The sequence below is a fragment of the Marmota marmota genome, unplaced genomic scaffold, assembly GCF_001458135.2.
Source record: "Marmota marmota marmota unplaced genomic scaffold, marMar, whole genome shotgun sequence".
In the NCBI taxonomy this organism is placed as follows: Eukaryota; Metazoa; Chordata; class Mammalia; order Rodentia; family Sciuridae; genus Marmota; species Marmota marmota.
This window is the reverse complement of record NW_026000052.1, coordinates 1,510,103-1,523,424: the sequence shown is the minus strand read 5'-3', so window position 1 is coordinate 1,523,424 and position 13,322 is coordinate 1,510,103. Positions and strand designations below refer to the sequence as shown.

Sequence of the window (13,322 nt, the reverse complement as noted above, 5' to 3'; positions counted from 1 at the left end):
CGGGGGGTCCAGCCCACGGCATAGGCTCCCTCAGCACAGAGCTAGAGGCCCTGGAGGGCAGACACTTCCCTTCAAGCTTCAGAAAGGATGAAGACCCTGGAATCCCAACAGTGGGCACCAGAAAATGGCAAAAACACCTTGGATTCTAAAGAGAACTGTCAGGAATTCCAACAGTCCAACCACCAGGGCAAAGGCATGTTCAAGCTGCTGGGCCTTGCCAATCGGCCACGCACCCGGGTTGCAAAGTGCCCCGACAGCACCCCCAGACAAAGGGGTGGGGCAGAGGGCAACGGTGAAAGACGCCAAACCAGGGGCTCCAGCTCCAGGGTCTGCATCCCAGGATGAGGCAGGAAAGGGCCCAGGTGGGAGCCTGCTGCCCAGAGGCCAGACTCAGCCCAGGACAGCAGTGCCATAGACACACAGCACTGAACTTGGGAAAGCCATATACCACAGGCCAGCACCCAGGGAAGGAACACAGTGCTTCCTGTGGTCCACCCAGTGCAGGGCAAGAGTTCCAGGTGGGCTGGGGGTGAGACAAACCCTAAACTCCCGAGCAGCAGGCCGAAAGAAAGCACTGAGCCTGAAGAGCCCAGCAGCAATGACACAGGACAGCTCAGGAGAAAAGGGGCCAGACGCCAGTCCTGAGAGAACCAAGGAAGAGAGGGACAACGGGATGGGGAGCAGCTGCCTCCTCACACCTGTGCTGTGCAACTCTGAGAGTCTTGGAAGAAGAGAGGCCTCCACTATGCAGCCAGGGTCACAAGCCAACAGGCCAGTTGGGGCTGTCTCCAGGAAAGGCAAAGGTCACTCACCTGTGCCAACTGGGAAGGGCTATAGAAGGGCACAGTTCCGCTGGGAGGATTCCCTGCAGGGCAGTGGTCACCGGGAGCCTGCAAAGCACAGAGAAGTCACCTCAGAAAGGCAGGACTGCACAGAAGTTGCTGTCCAGCTGCAGACACGGGCCACTCTTCCGGAAGGACTGCCAATGTTCTCAAACAGGCCACAGGAGCAGAACAGGGACAGTACTGGCAACACTGGGTGTCATTACTGGATGGCTCACAGGACTATCGCAAAAACAAAAGCAACATGCACAGTGCAATGCTTTGAACTTTAGAAGACACACAGAGCGCAGCCCCGAGAGGCTGCTGGTGGTGGCCCGTCAGCTGGCAGAGGTGGAGTATGAGCAGAATCCAGGGTCTCATGTGCAGCCAAAATGTCCCTTGAGCCTCTGTGACAAGAGTGAGCCTGGCCCTCAACATACACTGAAGGTGGAGCATTCCTCCACCTCCCCAGACCAGCCGCACATTGGCCAGGAGGGCTACACTCCCACGGATGGCAGGAGACTTCCTCACACCTGACCAGCAAGAAGCCATCTTTCTTCCGAGGGCAGGCATCCTGGTCAGTGCAGCCAGGGCCGAGGCCCACTCACTGGAAAGCCAGTGCAGAAGAAGCAGAACACAAAGCGTGTTCAAGCTTCCCCACACCGTGGGGTGGGTCTTGTCGTGGGAGTATCTGGACAGCTAACCAGGAGGGCCGGGCAGCCAAAGGAACACTCATCCCTGGTCAGTAGTGCCTGAGCAGGACCAGGTGTGTCAGTCACAGGTGCACAGAACAGCCCAGCACGGGCAGGCCAAAGGCAAGGCCACGAGAGCGAGATCTGGAGAAAGAGGACTGCCAGCCACAGAACCTGGTCCGCAAGCTGGCTCACTCCATGCGACGGTAAGTCCCTGAGCTGCAGCGCAAGCGCTGCCAACAGCAAGAACATGCCAGAGGCAGTCATGCTCCAAGCTACAGCTCAGTTTCACAAAGCTTTGAGGCCACCAGAAACAATGTGCTTCAGAAAGGGAAGGTGCCCGCTAGCTTAAAATCCCTCTTTCAATCTAAAGTGTTTGTTAAGAAACAAGCTTGGGTCTGGGGCTCAGCGTTTGAGTGCTTGCCTAGCATGTGTGAGCTGCTACTTTGGTACTACTGTCACTTTCACATCACAGAGGGGCAACTAAGGCTCTAGGGAGGTGAAGCAGGTTCAATCCTTTGCACCACATAAAAATAATAAACAAAATAAAGATATTATGCTTAACTATAACTAAAAAATATTTTTAAAGAAAGAAAGAAAGACCATTGGCTTGGCGTGGCACTGGGGATCGTCCAGCCCTCAGCCTACAGCTCCATGCCACTCCAAGGAGGCCTTGGTGGAGGAAGGCCCTCCTTGGGAGCTCCCACAACATGGTGACCACACAAGTGCCCCTCCAGGAACATGCTTTCTACACTTCAGACCCTAAGCTGCCTTTCCCTGTGCACGTGTGCATTTTCAAAGGAAAGGGCCACTGGTTAATGCACACGAGCTGGCCAAGCCTAGGCCCCAGAAGGAATTTTGTGCCAGGTGCTCCCTTCCTCTCCTCCCTGGGTGCATCCAGTCTGTAGCAGGGAGTCAGGACCCAGGGAGTGACCCCTGCAGGGCTTTTAACATCTGCCCAGGAAACAGGAAATGGGGCAATTACCCACTCCAAGAATTGAGGTCTTTCTGAGCACACACAGTGCATCAACACGTCCACAGCCACTTCACCCTCCCCAAGGGAAGCTGTTGCCTGCTGCTCCCAGCTCCTGGCTGCCACCCTGCACTTCCTGTGGATCTCACCTAAGTCGAAACATACTCGTGTGTGTGCTCTGGACTCTGACTCATAGAGGGGGCATTGTGTGGCAGGATGGGGCCATCATCCTGCAAGTCCCTTCCCACCTTCCCATGGCACTCTGCCTACCTTGGGTTCTGTGGTGGGCTCTAAATTGGCCTGAGCCCCAGCTGGCCCTGGTCCTACCCTGCCAGCTCCTTCTGCAAGAAGTGGTTCCTCGGCATCTGTGAATGAGAGGGGGCATGAGGCCATCACCCCATCCCGATCTGAGGCATCTTTTATAACCCAAGGGCATGAGCTCCAGTCCATGTGAGGCCCCCATGGAAGGGAGGCCGGAGCATGGAGAATATGACCTTGAGTGGGTCCTGCTTCTAGAGGGTGGTGTCGGAGGTCAGGGACCAGAGGGCTGATGTGGACCCGCTCACACTCTTGCTGCCTACCTGGGCTTGGTGTAAACAGGTTAGAAGGAATCGGCAGGGGAGCAAGCGGAGCAAAGAAATCTGCAGGAGCAGGAGCTGGCTCACCCCGCGAGGCCCCACTCGGGTTCAACACATCCACATAGCGAGCTCTGGATCCGCCTGCCAAGGGGTGGGAAAAGCAGATTTAGGCAGGCAGCCCAGGTAGTCTCCAGCATCTAATCTATTGCCTTCCAAGTATACCAGAGTGAGCATGGACCCTCTGAGGAGGGCATCCCCAAGAGCAGACTGGGCTGGCTCCTGCCCAGCAGCAAGTGCCTGCTCCACTCGCAACATCACATAGGTTACGTTTCTGTTTTTCTTTTTTGGTGCTAGGGAGTGAACCCAGGAGAGCTCTACCCGAGCTGCACCCCCACCTTTAATTTTAAGACAGTGTCTCAATAAGTCACGCAGACTGGCCTTAAAGTAGCTGGGATTAGAGGCAGTTGCCACCGCACACAGCTCTAGATTGTGTTTCTGACTCATGGGACACCTCTGCCCATAGGTTATCAATGCTGATGCTTTGCACTGGAGAACTAGACTCTTCCCCTCAAAGATTCCTCTCCATAAAACTCATCTTCTCTAAAGTACTGGGACAGACACCCCGCTGGTGCACACTGCGACAGCTCAGCTCTGCAGGACAGTGCACCACACAGACTCCTTGACTTCAGCTGTGGTCATTACCTGCTTTTCTAGAAAACATGTTCACGGAGGCTGTGGGAGGGCCTGTAAGCCCAGGGGGAGCCACATGTGAAGCCCTGGGCAGCGATGTTGGAGGTGGGGGTGGAGCCTTCTTCTGCAGAGGGAGAAACAGCTCAGAAATCCACTCAGGACTCTTCAAAAAGAGGACCCACATGCCAGAGTATCAAGGAGCAAACAAGCACCCACCCCTCATAGCAAATACTCAAAAATCACAGCCTACCTCCTCCTCTGGCTCATTCAAATTCACCCACTGGTTCTTCTTTTCATCCCAAACAATCTACCAGGATTTAGAAAGTAAAGACAAAAGACAAACAGCAGAGTGAAAAGTCAAGCCATCAGCGTCTCATCACTGAGGATGCTTCTCTCAAGCCTGCTCTGAATCTGAAAAGCACTGTGTAGCCCGCAACAGGCACAACTCCACCATGCTGTCTCTGCAAGACTCACCGACTTGTTCTTGTCATCTGGCAAGTAAGCTTCTGTCCTTTTTTTCCCAGGTAGCCAACGAGAGAACCAGGACTCACTCTGAAGATAAAGCCACCAGAACAGCCGTGAGCACACCATACTTGGTGAAACAAGCCCAGCCCCAAAAGACAGACACCATGCCATCCACTTATGTGAGGTCACCAGGAGTAGGGCCCAGAGAGAAGACAGAAGGTTGGGTTTGGGATAGAGGCTGAGGGCCGTGAGGACTCTTGTTCAGTCTGGGAAGATGAAGGACACAGCGTGTGCTATAGTGTGCACGTACTTTTAGTGAATGGAACTGTGCACAAAGAGGCTGGGTGCTGTGTTCACGCATGCACGCATACATTTTTTACAATGCTGGGGATGGAACCCAGGGCTTTGCACATGCTAGGCAAGTGCTCACCTTTGAGCCATGCCACAATCCCCATGTGTATCTTAAACAAAATCCAAAACAATATCCCTTTGGGAAGGTTAAGCATCTGAACCCTGATGAACAAAGTCCTGGACATTCTCTACCTGAGGAGTGAACAGCAGACAAGAGGGCCTCAAAACAAAGGCCCTTTGGTTTCCCAGGTAGAGGGAATTTGGGTGAGAGGCAATGTAATTAATGTGTAACGTGCTAGACTTTGTCTCTATTAAAAAGGACAGAGTAGGAGTGGTGGAACACATGTTATCCCAGCAGCTCAGGAGGCTAAGGCAGGAAGATCACAAGTTCAGCAACTTAGCAAGGCCCTAAGAACTCAGTGAGACCCTGCTTCAAAATAAAAACAAAAAGGGCTGGGGATGTGGCTCAGTGGTTAAGTGTCTCTGTGATCAGTCCCTGGTGTGTGCGTGCGTGCGTGCAGACACACACACACACACACGCACACAGCTGTGGCATGGCTAGTGGTGGAGCTTACCTAGCATGTGTAGGGCCCTGGGTTCCATCTCTAGCACCCCAAAAGAAACCCAAATGAAAAGCAGAGAAAAGCAGTGCAGCCAGAGACACTTCCGTCTTGTTTTTCCAGCAGTCCCAGAGACAACCTGTCCTGGGCACTGTCACTGCCTGCTCACTGAGAAACTGTGCAAGGCACTGCGCTTTGTCTTTCCATTCATCTTTTGATCACTCGTGTTCATGTTCAGAACACCTGCCATTCAAGTTAAGTCCTGCCAAACGGAACCCTCTGAAAATAATACCACCCTGCTCTTGGGAGGACACCATCAGGAGCACAGAAGCTCTCTACCCCCTGGAGGGGACATTCACACACATGTACCTAATACGGGACTTGCACCATGGTGCAGGCAGGACTCCCACAAGTCACTAAGATGCCCCACTAGAAATGGAGAAAGATTGGAATGAGCACCATAAAAAGGGCAGGGTGAAAAAGGAGAGGGTAAAACACATGCAAGGTGCTCCTCAGAGAGGCCAGCGGACCACAGCGAAGCTCCCACAACCCAGCAGGATGCCAGAGCCAAAGGCCTGGAGGGCCACAGCACTGCTGGAACACTTCTCCGCCACCATGAGCAGAGGACTTGGCACCACCCTTTGGGAAGCCGTTCAGCAGCATCCCTGAAGCCTAAACTCTCCTCTCAAGGGGAGACACCAGGAGAAGCAAGCACAGTGACATCAAGGGACAGACAAGAGCACTCATGTGGCTCTATTTACAATGACCCCAAAACAAACACCATCCAAACATCCATTACTGAGAAGAAGGGTGACAGGATGCAGCACATATGACAGGAGCTATCACACAACACCCAGAAGGTGGAGACTGTTGCCCCACTCCTACCAGTCATGCTCTGGGGCTGCTCTGACAGGTGACAACCACAAGGGCACTCTGGGGACCTCAGCCACCCTCACTGACCATGTGGTGCGTACCTCACACGCACAACAAGACCCTCACTCAGCTGCTGTGTGCCTTACACTCAATGGCATGCATGCTGCATCTCAAGAGCAGAACTTCAGGTGTTACTTTAATAAAAACACAAGCAAACACCTTTTCCTTGCTCCAACATCTGAAGAAAGCTGCCTCCGAGAGGCCAGGCTCCCTGCCCAGCAGGACAGTGTGGTGGGTGGCTCTGCACTATACCTTCTTGGGTTCCTTGGTCTCCTTTCTGGCCACATGTGCAGGCCTCTTTGTTTCAGATGCAGGTGACAGAGAAGAAGCAGACTGTGCTGACCCTGAGCTGGTGGGATCCCAGGCTGGAGGAATCTCTGCATCCTGTGCTATCCTAGAGGAGCCCTGTTCAAAGGCGAAAGGGAAGCTAGCTCTCCTCAGGCTCCTCGGGGGAACCAAGTGAGGCAGGCCACCAAATGGACCAGGCAGGGGAAAGGGTGAGAGCAGCCCAGTTCTGTGTGCTCTGAAGTGGCAGCTACACTGAGCAAGCCACTCCAGCACTCCACATGAGCTGGAAGGAGCAGTGGCTGCACTGAGGACAGGCCCAGGCAGAGCCAGGCAGTGTGTGTGTTAAGACAAGACCTTTAAAAGTCACTCCTGATGCTGGGAATGGTTACACATTCCTGTAATCCCAGCAGCTCAGAGGCTAAAGCAGGAGGATCACGAGTTCAAAGCCATCTTCAGCACAAGCAAGGCACTAAGCAACTCAGTGAGATCCTGTCTCTAAATAAAATACAAAATAGGGCTGTGGGGGTTGGGGTTGTGGCTCAGCAGTAGAGTACTCGCCTAGCACATGAGGCCCTGGGTTCTATTCTTAGCACCACATAAAAACAAATAAATAAAATAAAGGTACTATTTACAACTACAAAAAATAATTATTTTTTAAAAAAATAGGGCTGGGATCTGGCTTAGTGGGTGGTCGAGTATCCAGGAGTTCAATCCCTGGTACCAAAAAAAAAGAGTCACTCCTGGGTTAAGACTCTGCTTTCCAAACTGCTGGACCCTTGCTTTACTGTTCCAAGGACAGGATATATTTCAAGTCAAGAACTTATAACAAAAGGGGCTGGGGATATAATTCATATAATTCAGTTGGTAGAGTGCTTGCCTAGCATGCACAGGGCCTCAAGTATAAGCTCCATCACTTCCAAAAAAAAAAAATAGAACTTAGAACAAAAGCTCATGGCGTCTATAAAGAATCTTCTAGAATGTTGGAACAACACTGTACAAAACCAATGTCTCCATATCTCTTCACACTTTAAGGGTTAAAGTGATTTGGGAGCCCTTGTCTTTAATAAAAATTTAACAAGTAATTCCAAAAATCTTCAGGATCTTCCTACTTGCTACTGAAGAGTGTAGACTCTAGGTGCCTACTCAGTGAGCTTTATGGAGAACAAGTGGTCATGAAAAGATGGGGACAGTACCAGGTCAGCAAACTTTCCACCGAAGTCCTCACTTGGCTCGGGAAGTACATTCCCGACAGGAACATCCTGTGGCACCATTCCTGCCAAGGCAGAGAGAGAACTGGGTGGGCTCTAGGCTTGGACAAGGGCAGCAGGGCCGGCCCAGCACACACACCAGCTGAGACTCGTGGCTCCACTCTGCTGGGAAAACCAAGACTGAAGGCTTTTCCAATGCGGGGAAATTACTTTGTTCTTTAAAGCCAGGCTCAAGTTTTCCTTTGTTCAAATAGGCAAAACGAGTTGGCACAGAGCAGGGATGAGCTCCACCAATCCAACTTCCAGACCAAAGTCTGCCACGTTCACCTGTGCATCCCACAGGAACACAGAAGGACAGCCTGGGGGCAGACCCTGAGAAGCTGCCAAGGCCATTTCTTCGTACCCTGAGTGGCCATTTATGCTTCATGTCATGACACAGCCAAGTCATGACAGAAGCCAGCAGCAGCACTCCTGCTGCAGAGACCTTTAACCCATTTGGCCTGTAACTTCTAGAGCTCTGGTCCAGTCTCCTCTACCAACCACCCCTGAATACCAAGGCCACCTTGGTGCTGCTCTCAGGACAGCAGCACCTCAGCAGACAAACCTGGGTCCAGGCTCCTGGTCTCCTGGAGCAGGGAGCCATTTTCCTGGAGAGATGGTACACCAGGTGGCAACCCCAGACCCGTGTACAAAGCTGCAGGATCAGGTCTGGAGGGCTCTGGGAAGCCAACTGCAGACACTGGGGATCCACAGCCAGGACCTGACTCCAGGGCTCCTGTGGGTGGTGACACTGGGAACATCGGCACCCTGGCAGAGTGGGCCAGCTGGCCATCAGGGAGCATCTGTGGAGCTGCAGGGGACAATGGAGAAGAGGAGGTCTGGTCACATGGGGGAGCTGAATGCATGTCACTCATAGTTGTTACAGGTTCTTTTGCATAGCCTCACTCCTTTTATCAAGGGGTGTCAGTGTTTAGACAAAAAGCAGAGCATTCACTTTCTGGGAGACCAAGGGCAGAACAGATGCCTGCACCCGTCCCTGGCTGTGATGTGGGGAACAGGCTCCAACCTACAGCATACCCTGAAGACAGGCTGGTGAGGGGCTGCCTGCCACAGGCCCAGAGTCCTCCCTCCTGTGCCACGAGTCAAGCAGGCTACTCACCCTTACACCTCCCCCAACTCTGCACATGGGTAGGGCCTGGGCCTGTCAGCACCAAGCTGGGCCCTGGATACAACAAACAAAGCAGAGTTCTGATGGAGGGACCCAGTCAGATAACAAAGCAAGCATCAAGGAGTTGGCAGGGTGGGTTGGGAGCCTGCAGATGGAGTAGGCTGGCTATTTGGCAGAGGGCAGGTGGCAGAATGGCAGGGCCAGCAGCAGCCCAAGACAGAAGTACAACTGGAAGACAGGGTTGGGGGGCAGCGTGTGAGATCAGCAGGGCTACAGGCTGAGCCCGCAGGACTGTGGGCTGCCCTGAGGACCTGTCTTTTCTCAGGTGAGGTGGGATCAGGCAAGAAGATCATCTAGGTCATCTAGGTCAGAGGTATGGGGCACGAGGGAAAGGTATGGACCCTAACTCCTGGAAGAATGCTGCCTTTTCCTCAGGCTGCTGGTGGGGCACAATAGGGCCCTGTCTGAGCTGGCATTTGTGAGCCTTTCAGAGAAGCACATGGGTGAGGCAGCTGGAGTTCAGGGGACAGGCCTGGCCAGGCAGGAGGTTGCTTTCGGCAGACAAGTAAGGAAAGCTCAGCAACTCAATGGCTTGCCAAGGGAAGGAGCATAAAGAGAAACCAGGGGGTAACCGAGGGGCCCCAAAGCCCTCCTGGAAATGTACAACATCTCAATTCCTGACAGCATAGTGAGACGTCTCAACTCCTGCTAGCATAGTGAGATGTTCCCTGTTCAGAAGCAGACCCCAGAGAGCAGGCACACGGGCTGCTGCATGTCCCACCTGAGGCCAGCAGATGCACGCCCTGGCTGGAGGGCTCGGTGCTCGGCATCAGCAGGGGCTGGTCAGCACCCAACCCCGATGGCTGACCCTGCACTGGGGCATCCAACTGATCCACCTCAGAGCCTGGAGTGCTGGGGCACTCCTGGGGGTCGGCCCCATCCTGATTCCATGGCACAGCACCCTCCTGAAGAGAACAGAGTCAGGTATATGGATGATGTCTCAGCAGCCCAGGACTGCCCACTGCCCTTCCTGAGCAATGAGGAGATTCTAACAACATACATGCTGCTTCACCTACACTGTTGAGATCAAATACTTTTCAGGTAACAACCACAGGGGCACAGACCCTCTTGTCCAGTCTCTGTGCCAAGTCCTGGACGAGGCTGTGCTGCTGTAAAAGCCAGCACTGTACCTGGATCTGCCTCTCCACACGCTGCAGCTGCACCAGCCAGGCAGGCTCAATAAAGGACTCCTCCTCCGGTTTCTCCCTCAGCTGAGGATCAAAGAGGCGCAACTGGGAAGACATCTAGAACCAAAGCCAAGGCACCTGTCACTGTCAGGGGATCTGAGCAAAACCGTTTTTGGGTCTTTTTGTTTGTTTGTTTTTGCATGGTGCTGGGGCTTTGCACATGCTAGGCAAGCACTCTACCATTGAGCCACATTCCCAGCCCTCACAATTGTTTTCAAATGAACAGTGCTCTGGAATCATGTTGATGGGCACTTTTTAACAGTGTGCCTGTGACACCCCAAACCAACCATATTGGTGATCAGATAGAGTCTACAAAAAAGGGTGAGGTCTGAAGACCTATGAACTCACAAGCATGTGGACCAGCAAGGCCTGTGCCACACCTGGGGCAGGTGCGTCAGTACTCTGCCTGATCCTGCACATGACGCCCCCATCCAAGTGCTTAGTGGACCTAGGAACCTGTGTGAGCCTTGGCTGAGTGTACAGGCCATAGCAGGGCATAGATGCAACAAGCCTGCTGAAGCTGGGGTGAGGATATGGGATTCACTCGTTATTCTTGGTACTTTGGTATAGGTCTAAAAACTACCAGAATAACAAATTTCTTAAATATTACATTCCCTAGCACAGAGATGGAGCTGTGAAGGAGAAGAAGCATCCTGAAGTGCTAGCACTGGGGGCCACCACAAGGTAGGAGAGGCTGTGGGCTTCTGTTCCTGCCCTTGGCCACCAGCCATGCACCTCGCCACAGGACAGTACAGAAGCTAGGGTTTGCCAAGTAACAGACAGATGCTGACTGAGACCCGAAGCTCATTGTCTCAACCACCATACCAAACTCCCTCAAAATGCAAATTACCGAAGGTGGGGATCATCTTATTTTGAAGCTTACCACTGAGTTTCTGTACTGGCAACAAGGCACCCGAAGAACTCCTATGCTAAGACTGCAGAACACATAACACCTTCCAAGAAAGCTTAAGTCTCTAATGCAGGTTCAGACATCTGCCACAAACCCACCCTTCCCGATACCGTTCCCCGTTCCCATGTCTGGGTGCCCACAGGTCTCCTACAGGCAGCACAGCACCAGTAGGAAGCACAGGAGACCCACCTGGACCAGCTGGCTGATGAGCACTGCAGAGTATGCGGCGGGCTGCGTCAGGATGCTCTTGGCGATCACCTCACAGTAATGGAAGGCCTGTGTAGCGAGCCCCATCTCAGCCAGGCGGCAGGAGTAGATAAACTTAAACACCTGGAACACAAGAAAGGCTGCGACCTGGGGGCTTCCCACCCCTTCCCACGCCACTCCGCCAGTTGTGGACTGCTCTGCACATCTTGTTTATCACTGAAAGAGCACCCACAAGGCCATCAACCACAGTGCCCGTCCCCGACCTCTGAGGTATTTTAAGGTCCACACATACCCCATGCTAAAAACAGATAACATACGTATAACTACAAAGCTCTGATTTAACAAAAAAAAAAAATGTAGAATTTCAAGTATGAAATCAAGGATTCTAGTTTTTTAATATTTTAAATATTAAGAACTCCAGCCACTTGGGAGGTTGAAGCAGAAGGATTGCCAGCCTGGGCAATTTAGTCTAATGCCATCTCAAAAAAATGACTAAAAAGGACTGGGGATATAGCTTAGTCATAAAACACTCCTGGATTCAATCCCCAGTACAAACAGGTAAATGAATAAATAAATAAGTAGACACATAAACAGATAATAGATACATAAAATCTTAAGAACCAAAATGTAAATTAAAAAGCCCTCAACGCCATTTGGTTTAGTTTTTGAGGAAAACACAAATCATCTTGTCTCTCCAAGAGGATATCTAAAACCCATCATCATTATTTGCTTAAGAATTCAAAAACCTCAACCACCACAAGCTTTTAGGGACCAGGCACCCATCCCACTTACCTGGAAATGAGGTAAGGCGCTGGTCTGGGCCCCAAGCGACTGGGCATATTCGTAGGCTTCTGTCCTCTGGATAGCCTCGTTTGTGGCAAACTTTAAAAACGGCAAACTGTTGAGGAAGGAAATTGTTACTCTGCCACATACAACCACCCTTGAGGCAAGTCACCCAGAAGTGGCCCACCCTGGGACAAAGATACAAGGCTGCCGTTTCCAGACTAAAGGAGAGGGATGTTTTCCTTGTGAAGGAAAGCATACCGCTACATCTATTTGATTCCTTACCTGTGATTTGATCCAATCAAGACAAGTTTTGTAGTTTTCTTTGTATAAACCCCAAATCCAACCTGGGCCATAAGGTAGCAGAAGTGTGCAGCATCTAAGAGGCCTTTGGAGGCTGATGAGAGACAGAGCAGCTTTCCTCAGTCCCTGGGAATGCTCCCAATAGGCATCACACAGATATACCCACCCAAGGGAATGCCTGTGGCTCCTGGGACGCCAGGCCTCTGGTGTCCCTAGCACCACGGCCCACGGCCTACCTCACACCTGACCCACCTAGGGTATCGCCCATCGTAGCCATGGTCCTGGACTCGACATCCATGTTGTTGTTCAAGTTGGACAAAACCATAGCAAGATGTGGCCTCCAATCTCCCCACTTCTCGTCCCCACAACACTACAATTAGAAGAAACCAAACAAACCCTCATCCTCAGAAGAGCAGCACTTCCATCTCCTAACAATTGAGCCCAGGGAGAAGGCAAGAGCAAGAGGTGGATGCAGCGAGAGCACACCCGCGAGAAGGTGCTCACCGTGGATGCAGCAGGCATCCGCCCAGACATGAGCTGATAGACCGTCTGCAGAGGGTCATTGATCGGAAGGCTGTTGGCAAACCTAAACAAGACACAGAAGAGAAAGACTTGACTCTGGCTCTGTTGAAAATACCAAAGCCCAATCTTAGCCCTTTTACTGAACGATCAGACTGAGGTCTCACTTTGGGAAAACACACATATCTCCAGTATAAAAAGTACAAAAGGTGAAGATGGAAAATATTAAAAAACACCAGTTAGCAAAAAATTTTACATCTCTCAGCAGTATGACTCAAGGAAGAGGGCCAGGTAAGCCTCCGAACCCATGCTGAACAGTCTCATGGCACAGATGGAACATGATGATGAGCCCCTACCTGGTCATGACGCGGGCGTGTGTCCGGCTGTCCATCTTACTTGCAAGTAGCAGAGCGTGACCCCATAAGCCATTTTTCATTGCAGACTCTAAAGCATCCTGTAACACATGTCAGGGTTCATGACAGCCATCAGAGTAACTCAGCACTGCAACAAACAGGCGACGGCCATGTGTTATTACACCCTGACAGAAGATTGGAGACTGTGTTCTCGGTTTAGAGGACAGAGAAACCAACATTCCGTTTCCCTAGTTTCACAGTCCTGCAGCAGAC

The 13,322-nt window shown here is 52.0% G+C and overlaps 1 protein-coding gene across 8 annotated transcripts in view; it reads right to left on the bottom strand.

Annotated features, from left to right (window-relative positions):
* Window positions 1-13,322, bottom strand: part of Sec16a (SEC16 homolog A, endoplasmic reticulum export factor) — a 29,561-nt gene that overhangs the window by 2,156 nt on the left and 14,083 nt on the right. For 6 of the 8 annotated variants that reach the window (XM_048813312.1, XM_048813313.1, XM_015505685.2 and 3 more), the window contains 17 exons: window positions 13,053-13,150; window positions 12,682-12,763; window positions 12,430-12,547; window positions 12,160-12,271; window positions 11,884-11,989; window positions 11,074-11,214; window positions 9,918-10,031; window positions 9,509-9,692; window positions 8,164-8,409; window positions 7,545-7,624; window positions 6,316-6,468; window positions 4,229-4,306; window positions 4,005-4,061; window positions 3,767-3,878; window positions 3,068-3,205; window positions 2,757-2,851; window positions 813-890 (listed from right to left, as the gene is read on the bottom strand). In XM_048813312.1, the coding sequence (XP_048669269.1) occupies window positions 813-890; window positions 2,757-2,851; window positions 3,068-3,205; window positions 3,767-3,878; window positions 4,005-4,061; window positions 4,229-4,306; window positions 6,316-6,468; window positions 7,545-7,624; window positions 8,164-8,409; window positions 9,509-9,692; window positions 9,918-10,031; window positions 11,074-11,214; window positions 11,884-11,989; window positions 12,160-12,271; window positions 12,430-12,547; window positions 12,682-12,763; window positions 13,053-13,150 (1,992 nt within the window). Of the gene's footprint in view, window positions 1-812; window positions 891-2,756; window positions 2,852-3,067; window positions 3,206-3,766; window positions 3,879-4,004; window positions 4,062-4,228; window positions 4,307-6,315; window positions 6,469-7,544; window positions 7,625-8,163; window positions 8,410-8,436; window positions 8,782-9,508; window positions 9,693-9,917; window positions 10,032-11,073; window positions 11,215-11,883; window positions 11,990-12,159; window positions 12,272-12,429; window positions 12,548-12,681; window positions 12,764-13,052; window positions 13,151-13,322 lie in introns of those variants that run through there. The other 2 variants (XM_048813315.1, XM_048813318.1) reach the window with 2 other exon arrangements.